Raw genomic sequence first — 14,853 nt, 5'->3', positions numbered from 1 at the left:
GGTTGGTCTCACTAATGTCTTCCTTAGTTAGAACTACTTGGTTGTATCCTAAGGTCATGGTCATCTTCTTTGCTTTCACGTTAACTGATGATCCTACCAAAAACAAAAACGGCTGTCCTAAGATTATATGATCCCTTGTATCGAATCATTTTCGACTATAGAAAATCAGCGAGGATGTCTAACCCCTCTATCTTAATTACTAGGTCTCTCATGAAGCCTTTGGTTAAAACCTTTGCTCCTCCTACTAACCTAATTTCTAATTCTTCCCATTTAACCCTATTTCTACATTTCTTCACATGGTTCTCGTATATTCCTATGGGAAAGATGTTAGAGGTGGATCTAAGGTCTATGTTGGTGTTTTCAAAACAGTTGGAGTTAATGTACCTAGGGATTTGAAATATGCTAGGGTCACCATAAAACTTACCATGGGGTTCTCTAGCCATTATTTCGTTCATTTTATCTTTTTCAAGGTCGGCTACACGCTCCTCCCACTTCATATTCCCTAGGATCTTCCTAATCTTAGTTGCTATTTCTCTACCATTCCTTAATTGTTCCTTTATTTTAACCTTCTTTTCTTTTAGTTTCCTAAAGCATTCATAAGTTATTTTATTCTTATGCTTTCATCTAAGGCATCGTCATTAAGTCCTACTTGTTCACGGGGGTTTTGATCATCATAACTTATTTCCATTCTAAGGCACTCCTCTTTGGTCAATTCAACTTCTTCCTCAAGGTCAGACACTCTAATCCTATTTCTACCATCGGATAATGATATTTCCCGTTGAAGAACATGGATGGTTGCATCCGCAATATGCAGAAATGGTCGACCTAAAATTAAGGTGTCACTATCTCATCTACCGAATCACGCACAACAAACTCTGTCCAAAATTCTAAATCCTTAACCCTAACATGGACTCGTTCAATTTGGGTTGTTGGTAAGTCTGATCGGCTAACCGAATGCTCATGTTGGCGGGTTTTAGCAAACAGAGGTCAAGTCTCTCATAAATCACAGTAGGCATAACATTAATACTTGACCCTAAATCAGCTAATGCACTCGAAAAATATTCATTATTAATAGTGCAAAGGATAAGAAAACTTCCTGGATCTTCAGATGCTTGCTGTAGCTGTTTCCCGTCATCCGGTATGTCGGGATTCTGAACTTTTCCGCTTCTGTCCGAATCTCCATCCTTCATTTTGCATTTAGATGTGAGCTAGGTAACGAGGTCTCCTTCTGAAAATGAAGTTTTTCATGAATCTGAACTGACGGACTCTGGAGCGGCGCTGACGAGCAGGCAGCGACGTTGGTCGGCAGCCTGGGAGCTCCCAGCGGTGCTGGTAAGGGGCCAGCGACGCTGTTTTGCACCTAGAGGGTCACCAGCGGCGCTGGTTGTCACTTGAAGGGTTTCCAACGGCGCTGGAGGGTATCCCTAGCGGGATAGTGTGTCCTGGACAGATTCTAGAATTGCCTTTTTGTTTGTTTCATCTCCATTTTGCTTCCGTGTGACCTGTACCTGATTGGAATTTTCACAAGAATCACTAGAAACCACATTAGAATCATTACCTTTGGTGAACACGACGTTCATGTTCTCATTTCGCCCGATTGGTGGTTGGTACTTTTGACTCGAGCTAGGGTTTGAGTTTGAGCTTCCTAGCATAATTGGCCTTGGCGTCAGACTGCTCTCCTTCCTTGTATTCTGCTCAATCCATCTATCTATCCTCCTTTCTAGCTCTTATGCGGCTTGTTGATTCCTTGCTCCTTCTTCAACCTTTTGATTAAGATTGCTTATTTTCTCATTGAGCGACTTCGTATAACTTGCCAAGGAGTCATGCCTTTTGTCGTTCATGTCCATGTACCTTCCCATCATGTTGGTGAGCTTGGCAATCGGATCCTCCTTGACTTCATTTTCCACCTTTGGTTCCTCGGGTTGACCGTTACTCCTTTGCCACCTATTTTGAAAAGAACCATAAATATTTCTAACATAATTTGCATTAAAGTTAGAATTATCGGGGTTTCTTTGAAATTGTCCTCGTTGAAAGCTCATGTGCAAAATCGAGCTTTAAATTTATAAAACTAGAATTACCTAAAAACTCACTACTACGCACTATCGGGCAGTGGACCCGACCGTTTATAATATAGCTAAGAGGTATGACCGTGTCCGTTCTCAGGGATTGTATTGACTAGTTGTTTGATGCAATGGTTTGGATAACGGGTGTTGCTTCGAAAATCCTTTTGACAATAAAATTAAAATGAATTTGAAAGACAAATTGCATAAAAGTAAGAAAAACTTCAGACAATATTAATAAAAGTCATCCACCTTGAATTCACTTGACTTCAAATGTGATTGGATTTAATTAAGACCAAATTCGTTTGAGTTTAAAGATAATTGTGACAAGATTAAGGTGCTCACGTGGTACCACCAACCGTTAACAAATTACCAAATCATCTAAGTTGCTAGTTAAATTACCCAAGCCGGTACCACCAAAGCTAAGACAACTTTTCCAACAATTAGTTTTAATGACTAAAGAATTATCAATTGCACCTATGTGACAATAACGTGGTACCGCCAACCACTAAGAATCACATTGACAAAATTACTTAAAATGATATTCACTATCATACCATGAACTAGTGATAATTACTCATAGACAAGTAACTATTTTAAAATTACACATACATTCAACAGGTACCACCAACGAAGAATTTATATGCAACCAATATCATATTAATTAATAAAAAGAATTAAATCATCAAGATCACGGAACAACGATAATTAAATAAACTCTTTTGAATTAAAAATAAAGCAATCACATCATTCATCTAGTTTCATCAAGGTGGATGATTAAACGTTTAGCCACTCATGATCGATTCAAAATAATGATTAAAATTAAAGAGAAACATGATGTACCAATCGTTTGAGAACCTGAAATTGCAAGACAATAAAAGTAGATACGATCTAGATGGGTGTTCGTGAATCTTCAATGAATTCGCCTAAGAAAAACTTGCTTGGAGATCGAAGAACCCTTGTAGAACAGCTCCTAGAAAGATTTTTGATCAACTGGAAATTAGGTTATGGTCTTCTATTTATACTCCCAAAATCTGATGCAGAAAAACGTCCTAGGACTTCAGAACCCGTGCTCCCACTACGGCGCAGTGGGATGTTCCTTCCCTCACTGAGGCGTAGTGGCAATGGCTACCTCCACTACGGCGCAGTCCTTTTTCTCGGCTTCCTTTTCCTTTTTACAACTGCGGCACAGTCTTTCTCTTGCTATCCCCACTTCGGCGTAGTGGGGTTTGTTCACAACCTTTCCGTGGGAATGAACTGCAGCGCAGTGGACAAGGTATATCCCACTGCGGCGAAGTCAAGGCTTATGTCGAACAATCTCCTTTTGATCTCGAGTACATGCCACGCTTCGCCATCTCTTCCACTTGAAACAACTCTCGGAAATACAAATCAACTTCTAGGCCAATAAATCTTCCAAAAATGTAACAAATGAACGTGTAACCTGTTTAGAGCCTAAAAACACTAACAAACACATAAACGCGTCAAATGCACATAAATTCGACTTAAAATACATAATAAATTGGCCAATAATGATGTGGGCGATGGGTCTAAATTGGTCACATCAAAAGCCTCCTCGGTATTGGTTCTGAACAAAATTGACTTGATCGGTAGCCTCCTCTTCACAATCTTCGGTATAGTGCATTCCTCCGCAATTCTTGCACCCGTGTGCAATCACCTTGAGGTCTTTGTCCATAATGTCCAACCTATCTTTACAAGTAGAAAAACGGTTAGATAAAGCTTTAAGTTCATGAATTACCTCATTGTCGGAGCTGCTCTCGATGCTAGCCACGGTTCTTCTCGGCTTCCTTTCTCGATCCTTATCGTCCATATCTCGAGCTAAGCTAGCTTGCACCATATCCTCCATCATTTTGTACGCGGCATTTGTAGTCTTGTTAAAAATTTACCACCGCCGGCTAGGTCTAAATCCTTTTGTGAACTCTTGGTTAAACTATAGAAAAAGATTTCCATGATCTCATCCATGCTAAGTCCATTCCCGTGATAGTTTCTGATCATTTCCCTAAGCCTTTTCCATGTATCAACTAGTGATTCTCCTTCATTTTGCTTGCAAGCCTTGATGTTTTGAAGCATTTTCTTAGCTAAACTCAGGGGAAAGAATCGCGAAACAAACTCCTCGCGAAGTTGATTCCATGTAGTGACCTTCATCGAGCTCATCGAACCAAGCACGCGCCTCTCTGGTGAGAGACGACGGGAATAAGCTAAGTTGCACGTTGTCATCGGTGACATCTTCTCCGTATTTGAACATTTTGCACAAACTTGTGAATTTGCTTACAAGCTTTGGGGGGTCGGATTTGGCTCGGCTGTGAAACTGGTTATCCTGAATTAACTTAAGGTGGTGTCCTTTGACTAAAAACAAATCTCCTAAGTTGGGTAAGACTATGGCATTCCTGGCATTGGTGCTATGGCCTTTGTTCTTTCCATGATCGGTCGGTCGAAATCGTTTACTACACCTCTAGGGGAATTGGGTTCAAACATAGTTTCAGTTGATCCTATGGGGTCTTCTAAGTTGAAAAGGTGTTCTAAATTACCTACGGGGGTCGAGTTGGATTTGTTGAGCCTTCTCCTTCGTCTGAGTCTACTTAAGCTTGTCGAAATGCGTCTTAAAACTGTTCCAGATCTCAAACGCATCAACTACCAAAATATCCTGCAAAACTCAAGAAAAAGATCAACGCACCAATATAAAGCTAAAAATGAAAAACTAAATTAAACTACTTAAACTAAAAATGAAAAAGAAAATATTTTTGGATTTTTTAATTTTAAAGAAAATGAAAATACGAACTAATTAAGCTAAACCTAATTTTAACCTAATTTACTACTTAACCTAATTAACCAACTAAGTACTGAAAAGTAACTACTTTGTGCCGAAACACAAAGTAGGGTCGAACTACACTACTAAACTAAGAATGCGTCGCGTCCCCGGCAACGGCACCAAAAGACTTGATGTGCGTTTTATTTCTTGTCCTTAAATTTATATGTTGTACAAGTAACTATCTAACCTAAACACACGTAACGAGCAGAGAACCAAGTCAGTATAATATAGCCTAATGGTAAGTTACAGGATGGTTCGCAGGGACGTGTTGCTTTACATAATCTATTAGTATGTGTAATTCTAGTTTTTTGGGGGTTTGTCACTAACTCCTAATAAACTAATACTTTTAACAGTAAATTAAAATTCTAGCCGCAACCGCTTATTTAGTGAGAGGCTAATTTGAAAATATTGAAGCAAAGCTAATAACAGTAATTAAATTAAAATACTTGTTTGGCATCTCCTATCTTATGGTATGACCAAATACTATCCTACTGGTTTATTAGTCTGTTGGAAACTTCATCATGACTCAGGTTCTCGTTAGATTCACTTTGCCTAATTATTAGTGCTCTCGCTAGACTCACAGTACCCTATAAACAAATTCTCGCTAGATTCATTGTTTAAGCATTAATGACCTAAATTTTGTGTTACTAGTTCATCTTTTAGTTACCCGACTCTTAAGCCATGACGAGATATAATTCCCTCCATTGACCACAGTGCTCGGTTACAAGTAAAAGAATTGCGTCTGACATTGTTAATCTTCATGTTCAATCCATCCTTGTTAATATGGTTCTGGATCCCTCGGTTACAAGTGAATCACTTTTTATTTCTAGTTATATAGACCGACTAGTTGTTTTCTGTCCTAGCATATTAGTCCTAGTGTATCATCATAGACAAACATCAGAATTAAACTAATATGTTTAGATATAAAACCAATAGCAACATGAATTACTAATAAACATGGATCTACGATAAATTGTAAAATACATTCCAACAGAATCTAAACAAACACAGTAAAACAATAAACGTCTACATGATCATATCGATCCAAACAAGTATTCATCCTACTGGCCTAGCATTATTAAAAGAATAACAAAGTCTAAAAAGATGAAAGACATTGTTTGATAATAAAAGTAAATAAAAGATGAAGGATCTAGACCAAGAATGAAGATCGGAAGGTGCTAGAAGCTCCAAAACCTCCTTGGAATCTGCAAAGTTGAACTAGGGTTGTTGCTGGGTGGCTAGGGCTAATGAATCGGCTCTCTCTTAGGGTTTTGAGGGTTAGTTCGACTAAAATGGATGCAAAAGTCGGTTTCTGATCTAAGCCGACCAGCGGTGTTGGTCCTCGGCTCTTCTGGTGTAACATCCGAAATTATTTTCTTATAAGAAATAATTATCAGCTAAAATAAAACTAATTGTCATGTTTATAATGATATATGTTGTGAGGTTAATCATTTACAAGAAAATATAGTATGGTCAAGAATACACATAAAATTAATTAGTTTTAATATGATATCATATTTTAATGTCAAAGGGCTAACTATTGTAAAAGAACGAAGTTGAGGTATGTGTATTGTACGTAGACTCAAATTTAAGATTTATGAGCCTACATTTATATTACCAGATTGTAGAATATATATATAAACCATAAACTGTATTAAAACTTGTTAGGGTTAATTAAATAATCATATAAGATCTCCTGATGGTGCTGTATACTTCTCATCATAAAATCTAGAGGGATAACGTAACCCCAAACACATAGTTACGATTATTCTTATGCAAAGATAAACGATAGCTTGAGGAAACACTAATATAAATCCCAAAATCGAGTAGGTTGTCGATGATCCGTGACTGACGCTCTCGAAAATAAATACGTTTATGTGTGTGATTAGAGTTAGCCTGATTGTCTGAGTTTGGTTGAGAAACGTGCTTTAATTCGAGTTAAAGTTACGATCGCTTTTAAGGTAATTCTCTCATATGTATGTAAATGTAGTATCTTGTACGACATCTATTTGATATGATGCGAGTATAGTAACAGTGGTTAGATGTTGGTTACGTTTCGAATATGATTAACGAGTTTCATGTGTCAACTTTGATTTGGATTAGGTTCAATATAGCTTAACATCATAACCAAGAGTTATACTAAGTAGATCCCTTAATGACATTAACAGTCAAAATTATCTTTAAAAGTAAGCTAGTCACATGAGGCCATGCACTCAAAACGGTTGAAAGTGCAAGTTAAAATTCAAATTCATGGTGGTTACCTGAAGTCCAATTTAAACACTATAAGGTGACACACTAATAATTAGATAATGAGGTTATTATTTGTTTAACCAATTAATAATAGAAAGGTTAATTTTGAGGTAATGGGGCGGTGGGAAATTATTTGCAAGAGTTCATGACAATGATTAAATTATAAAGAGTGTTCTTTTTATTTTTAATTACAGTAAGAGTTTATATCATGTCTAGCATGTAAATAGTTATACATAAACTTTGATATAAACCTATAAATTTATGTATTCGATCAGTAGGCGTAATAGTCATGACCCGTAATATGATCTTGCTAGTGTATTTATGTAATGGACACCATAGTAATGTGGTGATCTAGCTTAACGTGCTATAACGAATATATGATAATAACAATATGAAATGTTTTTGTTAATATATAATGAATTGACAATGTTTTCATAAGAACTTTGCTACCCCGTTTGAGATTTGATAGATACAATTAGATCGAGAGTTTGTTGTTGATATTTTGGTGTTCACATCGAAATTCTGAATAAAGGTATACTATCTAATCGTCCAATAGTTAACCATGCAACAAGAAAATCAAGAAAAAGGGTTTCAAAAATTTCGAATTATGATTCCAAATTTTCTTCGATTTTGATGTTTTCTGGGTAAAACTAAGGGTTGCGGTATTTTTATCGTTCGAATACGAATGTATAGATAGAATTTTTACAAGTTTTGGTTGGGTAAATCGTGTTTTCGAGTTGGGGAAGATGAACAGTGCGACGACCTCGTATTTAGGGGTTTGCTAGCCCGGAAATACGACCTCGCATTTGTCAATTGATTTTGACTTATGTTGACTCCAGAATACGATGCCGATTTACGACCTGGACCAAATACGTGGCCAAATTGGAAAATACGACCTCCTATTTTAGAGTTTGGTTGACCATATTTTGACCATTAAATACGACCTCGTACAAGAGATACGACCTAGTATTTTGACTTAACAGAATTTCAAAAGTTTTATTTTTATAAATATTTGAAAATTGGTTAATTATTATTTTAACTTAATTACAGGGGTAATTTAAATTAAATTAACATATTTTCAAAAGTTTATATTAATAAAGATTTGAAAATGAGTTAATTTGTTTTAATCATAAATTACCGAGATAATTTATGATTGTTTAACTTAATTACAGAGATAATTAAAGTTAATGATGTTAACTGGTTAATGATGTTAATTAAATTACAGAGATAATTTATGTTAATTGTATTTAATATAAATTACAGGGATAATTTATATGTTGTTGACTAGATTACAGAGTTAATGCTAGTTGTGTATATTATGCGTGTGAATTTTTATGTCGATTTAGATGATTAGTTGTTTGTTGTTGATTACAGAAATGGCAAGAAATTCCATTGCAGCGCGTAATTATGTGATGAACTTCGATGATAATCAGGAAGGGACCGAATATTATCACGATATATTCGCTTTATTCAGAAAATCTCGAGTTCACCATGCGCTTACTCAGTCGTCCGTTATCTATCTCGATTATTTAAGAGATTTTTGGGCGAATGCTAATGTTGTTCGTGCTGGAGACGAACTTATTTTTCATACCATTGTTGTCAGACAGCAGATACAGTTCACCGCTGCTAATCTCATTGATATATTACGTCTGGGTACAGTTGAACAAGAAGGTGGTGCGACAGGTCTCACCAAATTCAGACACGAAGTTATTCAAGGTGCTTTCAGACAGATGGGGTTTGCAGGAGACCTGGCCAGTAGAACTTATTTAAGAAAGGTTTTTATGGCAGGTGGAGGTATTTGGCTCATGTGCTTAATGATGGGTTGAGCAAAAAGGCTGGTTTCGATACATGAACCAGGAAGCACATGCACAGATGGTTGGATTGGTGTTTAACAAGCCGTATAGTTTCTCGAAGTTCTTCTTCGACGAGATGAGACAACAGATCACAACCGCGAGCAAGAGGAGGTTTTTGTTGTTTCCTCAACTTGTGATGATGATTATCAATGCTCGACTTCCAAATTTACCTACTGGGAGGGAAGTGAAGCAAGTGAGTACGATCATCTGCAGTGGCTATGATGAGTTTTTGTCTCGATATCCGAATGATCCAAATGCACAAGATGTTGCATTCTTTGGTGCTATTATCAATGCCAACTACATTGCACCTGCTGATGAGGTCATATCAACGTATGACGGGCTTCAGCGAGAGGATGTTGAAGCGGCAGGGAATGTTGTGCTTCCTGAACAGCTTCATGATGTTGTAGTTCAGGTAAATGCACCAGAAGAGCCTGAAATTATTGTACAGGTTGCAGATGATGTGATAAACCAACCTGGTGCCAATCCTGAAATTGTTGATGATATTTTGGAGGAGATGGCTGATCCAAAGGGTGATATTGCACAATTACAGGGATACAATCCCAATGATGATGATCTAGTGGATGTAGACCTGAACCGAGATATAGATGATTATGTAGCTGGAGCTGCAGTTGGTTCTGAAGCAGCTAGAGCTAGTGGGTCAGGTGTTGGTGAAGCTAGTGGGTCAGGCATTGGTTAGGCTAGTGGGTCAGGTGGTGAACTGGAGATAGGGAAAGGCTGATGTTGATGTTGAAGCAGATAGAGAGCCTTCAGTGCATTCATATGATGATTCCAGTAGTGACAGAGATGATGATCCTTACAGATCAGATGTGTTCGTCAGAGTTGGTTCCAAGATGGTTCCTAAATCTCCAGTAATCGCCCAGGAAAGAAGAAGAAGAAGAAGAGAAGATGATGAAGATTGGGAACTAGAGCAGCCAATGCTGAAGAAAAGAACAAGACTTGTCAGGGAACAAAAAACTTCTGCTGCTGTTGGTGTCTCACAAAGTTTACCTGTTGTTGTACAAGAGACAAGACAACCACAAACAATGGAAGAAGCTACTCAAGATATTGCTGGTTTGCAGAGACAGCTGTCTGAGCAGAAAGAGCAACATGACAGAGACATGTCTGAGATGAGAAGCTTGATTAGTTTGTCTGAAAATTTAAAGAATGAAGCTGCTAAGAATGTAGAGCTTATTGACAAGCTGAACAAGGCAGAGGTTATTGTGTCTAATATGTACAAAAGGTATTTGGCTCTAGATGAGAAGGCTGTTAGGATGGTAGATGCATTGAAGAAAGGAGTCAAGATCTCCGAAGAAAAACTGCATGAGCTTATCAACAACTATCTCAAGAGTAGAGCTGAGAGAGACAATTTAGGTTGCGGAGGTGATGAGCTGGCTAAGGCAAGGCATGATGATGATCATAATGAAGATCCATATGCTTCTAGAGCTACTCAAGAGCTAGGAGGGAGTTCTGTATTCAGAACAGAGACTCAAGGTGAGTCTAGCCAGGTTGGTGTTGCTGGCAAGGCAACCTCAGAAGCTCCACAGACTCAAGAACTGGTTATCATAGAGGTGAATATGTTAGTTGAGTCTGAGGCACCTCAAACCAAATCCTTTACAGAAGATGTTGATGTTGATCGATTAGGTAAGGGTTTGGTAGGGCAATCTGAAGTTGTTGCTCTTGATACTGAAGATACTAGTGCTCAGGATAGTGAGTCAACCAAGACCGATTCTACTACCAATACTTCTATAGAGTCGGATTTGCATCCATTGATCGTGCATAGACTAGAGAAGAGATCAGGTTATCATCCACAGGCTTATATGAGAGCTAGGACAGAGATCGCTGATTATCATTATGATCCAGGATCTTTGAGGGATCAAATGAAGGAAAGGTTAGGGTTAACTCATACTCCTTCAGATTTAAAGTCAGATTTGGATTTTGAGAATGAGACTAAGACTGAGGGGGAGCAGAGCAAGAGCAAGAAGAAGAAGCAGAAGAAGTAGATTGATGACAAAGACAAGACGAATACATTTATTTTAACGTCTAGAAGCTATTGTCAACGGGGAGTCTGTAAGTGCACATCTATGTCAATATTAGTCTAGATTGTTTGGGCTTATTTGTAATATGTCTTTGTAAAGTGATTGTCATTAATCAACTTTGGATTATGCATAAAATACTAGATTAAGTTTAAGTATTGAACGTGTAATAATAATCTGCTAAGGAAATACGACCTCGTAATTGCAGGGTCAATTACGAGGCAATCATATGGGAATATGACCCCGTATTTCCAGAGACAAATACGAGGCTAGAGTGCAATTACGACCTCGTAATTGAGTCGAGTTGGGCTCTGAAATACGAGGTCAATGTGCTGAAGCCTTTTGGGTGTTTCCTATAAATACCAAAACCCTAACAGAGATTAGGGTTGAACATTTGTTGAATTATCAAGTTAATATAGCAGGTTAATAGGTGAAAGGATTGTTCTGCTAGCCCGAAGAAGATCTGCGAGGCAACAGATAATCTAGGGGCTTCGTTGTGAATCACCAAGTTATAGAGAGGTGTTGGTGCATATTAGGCATGATGAAGTGAATAAAGACGTCTCTCACGTTTTAATGATGATTAACAATACACGAAACGATTGTTAAAGGATATAAATATTGAGTTATGCATGTATACGCTATTTCCAAGCTAAAAACCGCAAACTTCATGTTTGAGCAAATGTGTAGCACTATAGCTGAGTACTGTTGCAAGCGCGGCCTGCCGTGCTTGTGGCCGCAGTAGGTCTGTCCAAATTTGTTCAAATGTGTAAGGCCCGTTTGATTTTTTCGTGACTTGTAACCTTCAGAATATGCTTATTCTAACATATCTAGGAGTTCCAATTTGTTAGAATTTGCATATGTTCACTTTATGTTTTTCACACATTTTGGCCTAAAAATTTCACTAAGTGTTGGAGGGTCAATGAAAGTCAAATGGGTTGGGTCTAATATATTAACACTTATAAAGTGTTTTATCTCAGATTTTTGGAAATAAAATTACCCATTTGAAAAAGCAAAATCTTATCCCTTCTTCCTCAAACAAAACAAAGTGACTTTACTCATTTTCAAAACCCTCATGTGATCTTCCCCTCTTCAAGATATCTCCATTAGAAGTAAGCATCTAATGTTCTTTCTAAATAGTATTTATATGCTCTTATGGCAATGGAAAGATGCTTGGGTTTGATTTTGACATTGCTTGAACGGATTGAAACTTTTGCCAAGAACCAAGTGATAAAGTGAATCTGCAGGAAGCATGGCCACTGAGCACGGCTGCTCATGCGTCTGTCTGTTCTAACAGGCTGAATTTTTCTCTTCCTATATATTCCAATATTGGCTTCAAGTATTCTCACCTCTTGCATACACAAAACCTCCTGAGATTCGAAGTGATCATTTTCAGATACATATCTGCTTTCAATTTGACAAATTAGCAAGAGTGAAAAATTGTAGTAAGTGAAAATTTGTATAATTGTCAATTCACTACAAGTTGTAATATCACACTAGTGAGTGTGAGTAGTGATAGAAGAGCTTGGTGAATAGGTCTTCTTGAGTGTTTATCAACTCTAGTGGTTAGAGTGGTGATAATTCTTGAAGTGTCGAGAATTGATATTTCCTAGTGGTTAGGAATTAGTAAGTCTTGAAGTGTCAAGATTGTACCCGCGGACTCTTCACCGGTTTTGGAGGATTTACTGCTACTAACTCTTGATTTGTGAATCAAGGAGTGGATTACGGTGAATTCGTTAACATTCACCCAAACCACTATACATCGTGGTGTTCATATGTGTGGTGATATATTTCTTACTCTATCTCTTTACTTATTTTAAGTTTATTACAAACATACGTATATATATTGTTTGATAGAGTGAAGCTAAGCACAAACAAGTTTCAAATAAATTTTTCAAACATAAGTAATCAAAAAGAAGTAAAAGTTGGTGTCATCTATTCACCCCCCCTCTAGATTACACTTACAAGAGGGATTCCGCACCTCTGGATAACTGGAGCAAACTATTAACGATCCGATTCAAGGGGACTTACACGACACATATTTCGGTTTTTTTAGCTTATGCAGCGCATATCTGAAACGCATGAAATCCCCTAACTTTGAAAAACCTGAAATATGTGGCGTTAATTCATCCATGCGGTGCATATTTTGGTTTGTTTGAAATTTACGAATTGATTAGCTTTAGTTCCAGTACGTACGAGGGGAAGCTTCCTTGGATTATACGAAGGTGTGAAGAACTGGTACGAGAATCTTTCTAGTAGTTCTATTTCCCATTGCTTTCGCTAGTGTGACATAATTTTGATGTCGATATCCTATGTTCTAACTAATTTTATGAATGATCGACCCTATAGATAAAGAGGTTTCCCTTAAGAAGAGTTAAGAGGTAAAACGATCAAGTCATTTTCTAGTTAAAAAATATGAGGAGAAATGATAAGCTATACTTTGAATAGGTTCGTGTCTAGCTGTAAATTAACAAGAATTTAGCTTTGTAGGTCAATCTAACAGACAACAGAAACAACAAAAATAAAAAAGAAAAGGAAAAACAATTGAGAAAATTGGATTTGTATATGTGGTTTCATAAATCTATTTGAAGCAGTAAATGTAATACACACACTTAAAGTATACGTAGAGCTAGGTAATTACTGACTTAGTGATAGCTTCAAGATTGTGATGAGCCGTACGTTAACTCTGAACTAAGGTAAACTAGGTACTCCTCAATTTGATAGTTATATTACTAGTCTTACTCATTTTAACGGTGGGTGCAATATATTTATGTTAAGTAAAACATTTATGTATCATGAGTTTAGCTGGAGTATGCAGTGGGGTTGTAAGTATGTTTATTGAAATTTTATGGAAGTAATGTTATTAGATTTAGTATATAATTCTCATTATTGGCAATTGCTAGACCAATAGGGCTATTAAAGATATTAAAGTCTTCATTGACTGATAGCTTTAATTACAATTTACTAGTACGTTGTCAATTAGATACTAATAATAGGTGTGAACATGCATGCAATATATGTGGGGAATAAGCATGTAGATTCATATAATGAGATGTTAAAGAAAACATGATAGAAAAAAGGATTATGGTGCAGTGGAGTTTGTCGTTGTAGACCCCTGATTGGCTAAATATATAGAAGCAAAGGAATTAACAAAGTTGAAAGCGATTTTGCTATGAATTTAAGAAATAAAAAAAGGGCAGTGATGGTTAATAATCGAAACATCATGGTAGTAAAGTAGTAATTAGTCCTACTCGATGGAAAGGAAGCATAGTTACTTATGCTTATTTATTGTTGAGTAGAAGAATTTATGCTAGTCCGATGCAATATAATTTCAAATAAGTTATTTAGCTATCATCGGCTCATAGAATAGTACATATATATGCACGTGACTTGTGAATAATATATTCTATTTTATTTGTTACATAGATACTTACATCAATATGGTTTTATTAGGTAGTTGGCAAGTGTCATTAGTTTGATTAAATATGTTTACATGAATATGTGAGAAGGCTAATAATAAAATGCTTATAATTTAATTAAATAATCGTATAAGATCTCCTGGTGGTGCCGTATGCAAGTGGGAGACTTCTCATCATAAAATCTTGAGGGATAACGTAACCCCAAACACATAGTTACGATTATTCTTATGCATAGATAAACAATAGCTTGAGGAAACAGTAATATAAATCCCATAATCGAGTAGGTTGTCGATGATCCGCGACTGACGCTCTCGAAAATAAATACATTTATGTGTGTGATTAGAGTTAGCCTAATTGTCTGAGTTTGGTGGAGGAACGTGCTTTAATTCGAGTTAAAGTTACGTTCGCTAGCTT

The 14,853-nt window shown here is 36.9% G+C and overlaps 1 protein-coding gene across 1 annotated transcript; it reads right to left on the bottom strand.

The window, feature by feature from the left end:
* Window positions 1-601: 601 nt before the first annotated feature.
* Window positions 602-1,190, bottom strand: LOC122587170. Its single transcript, XM_043759263.1, has 2 exons — window positions 983-1,190; window positions 602-825 (listed from the first exon to the last, which is right to left on the bottom strand). Exons 1-2 carry the CDS (start codon window positions 1,188-1,190, stop codon window positions 602-604), a joined length of 432 nt encoding a protein of 143 aa, XP_043615198.1.
* Window positions 1,191-14,853: the final 13,663 nt, after the last annotated feature.

Source organism: Erigeron canadensis, chromosome 1 (genome assembly GCF_010389155.1).
Source record: "Erigeron canadensis isolate Cc75 chromosome 1, C_canadensis_v1, whole genome shotgun sequence".
NCBI lineage: Eukaryota > Viridiplantae > Streptophyta > Magnoliopsida > Asterales > Asteraceae > Erigeron > Erigeron canadensis.
Note: the sequence above shows the minus strand (reverse complement) of the source record. Positions and strands in the feature narration are given on the sequence as shown.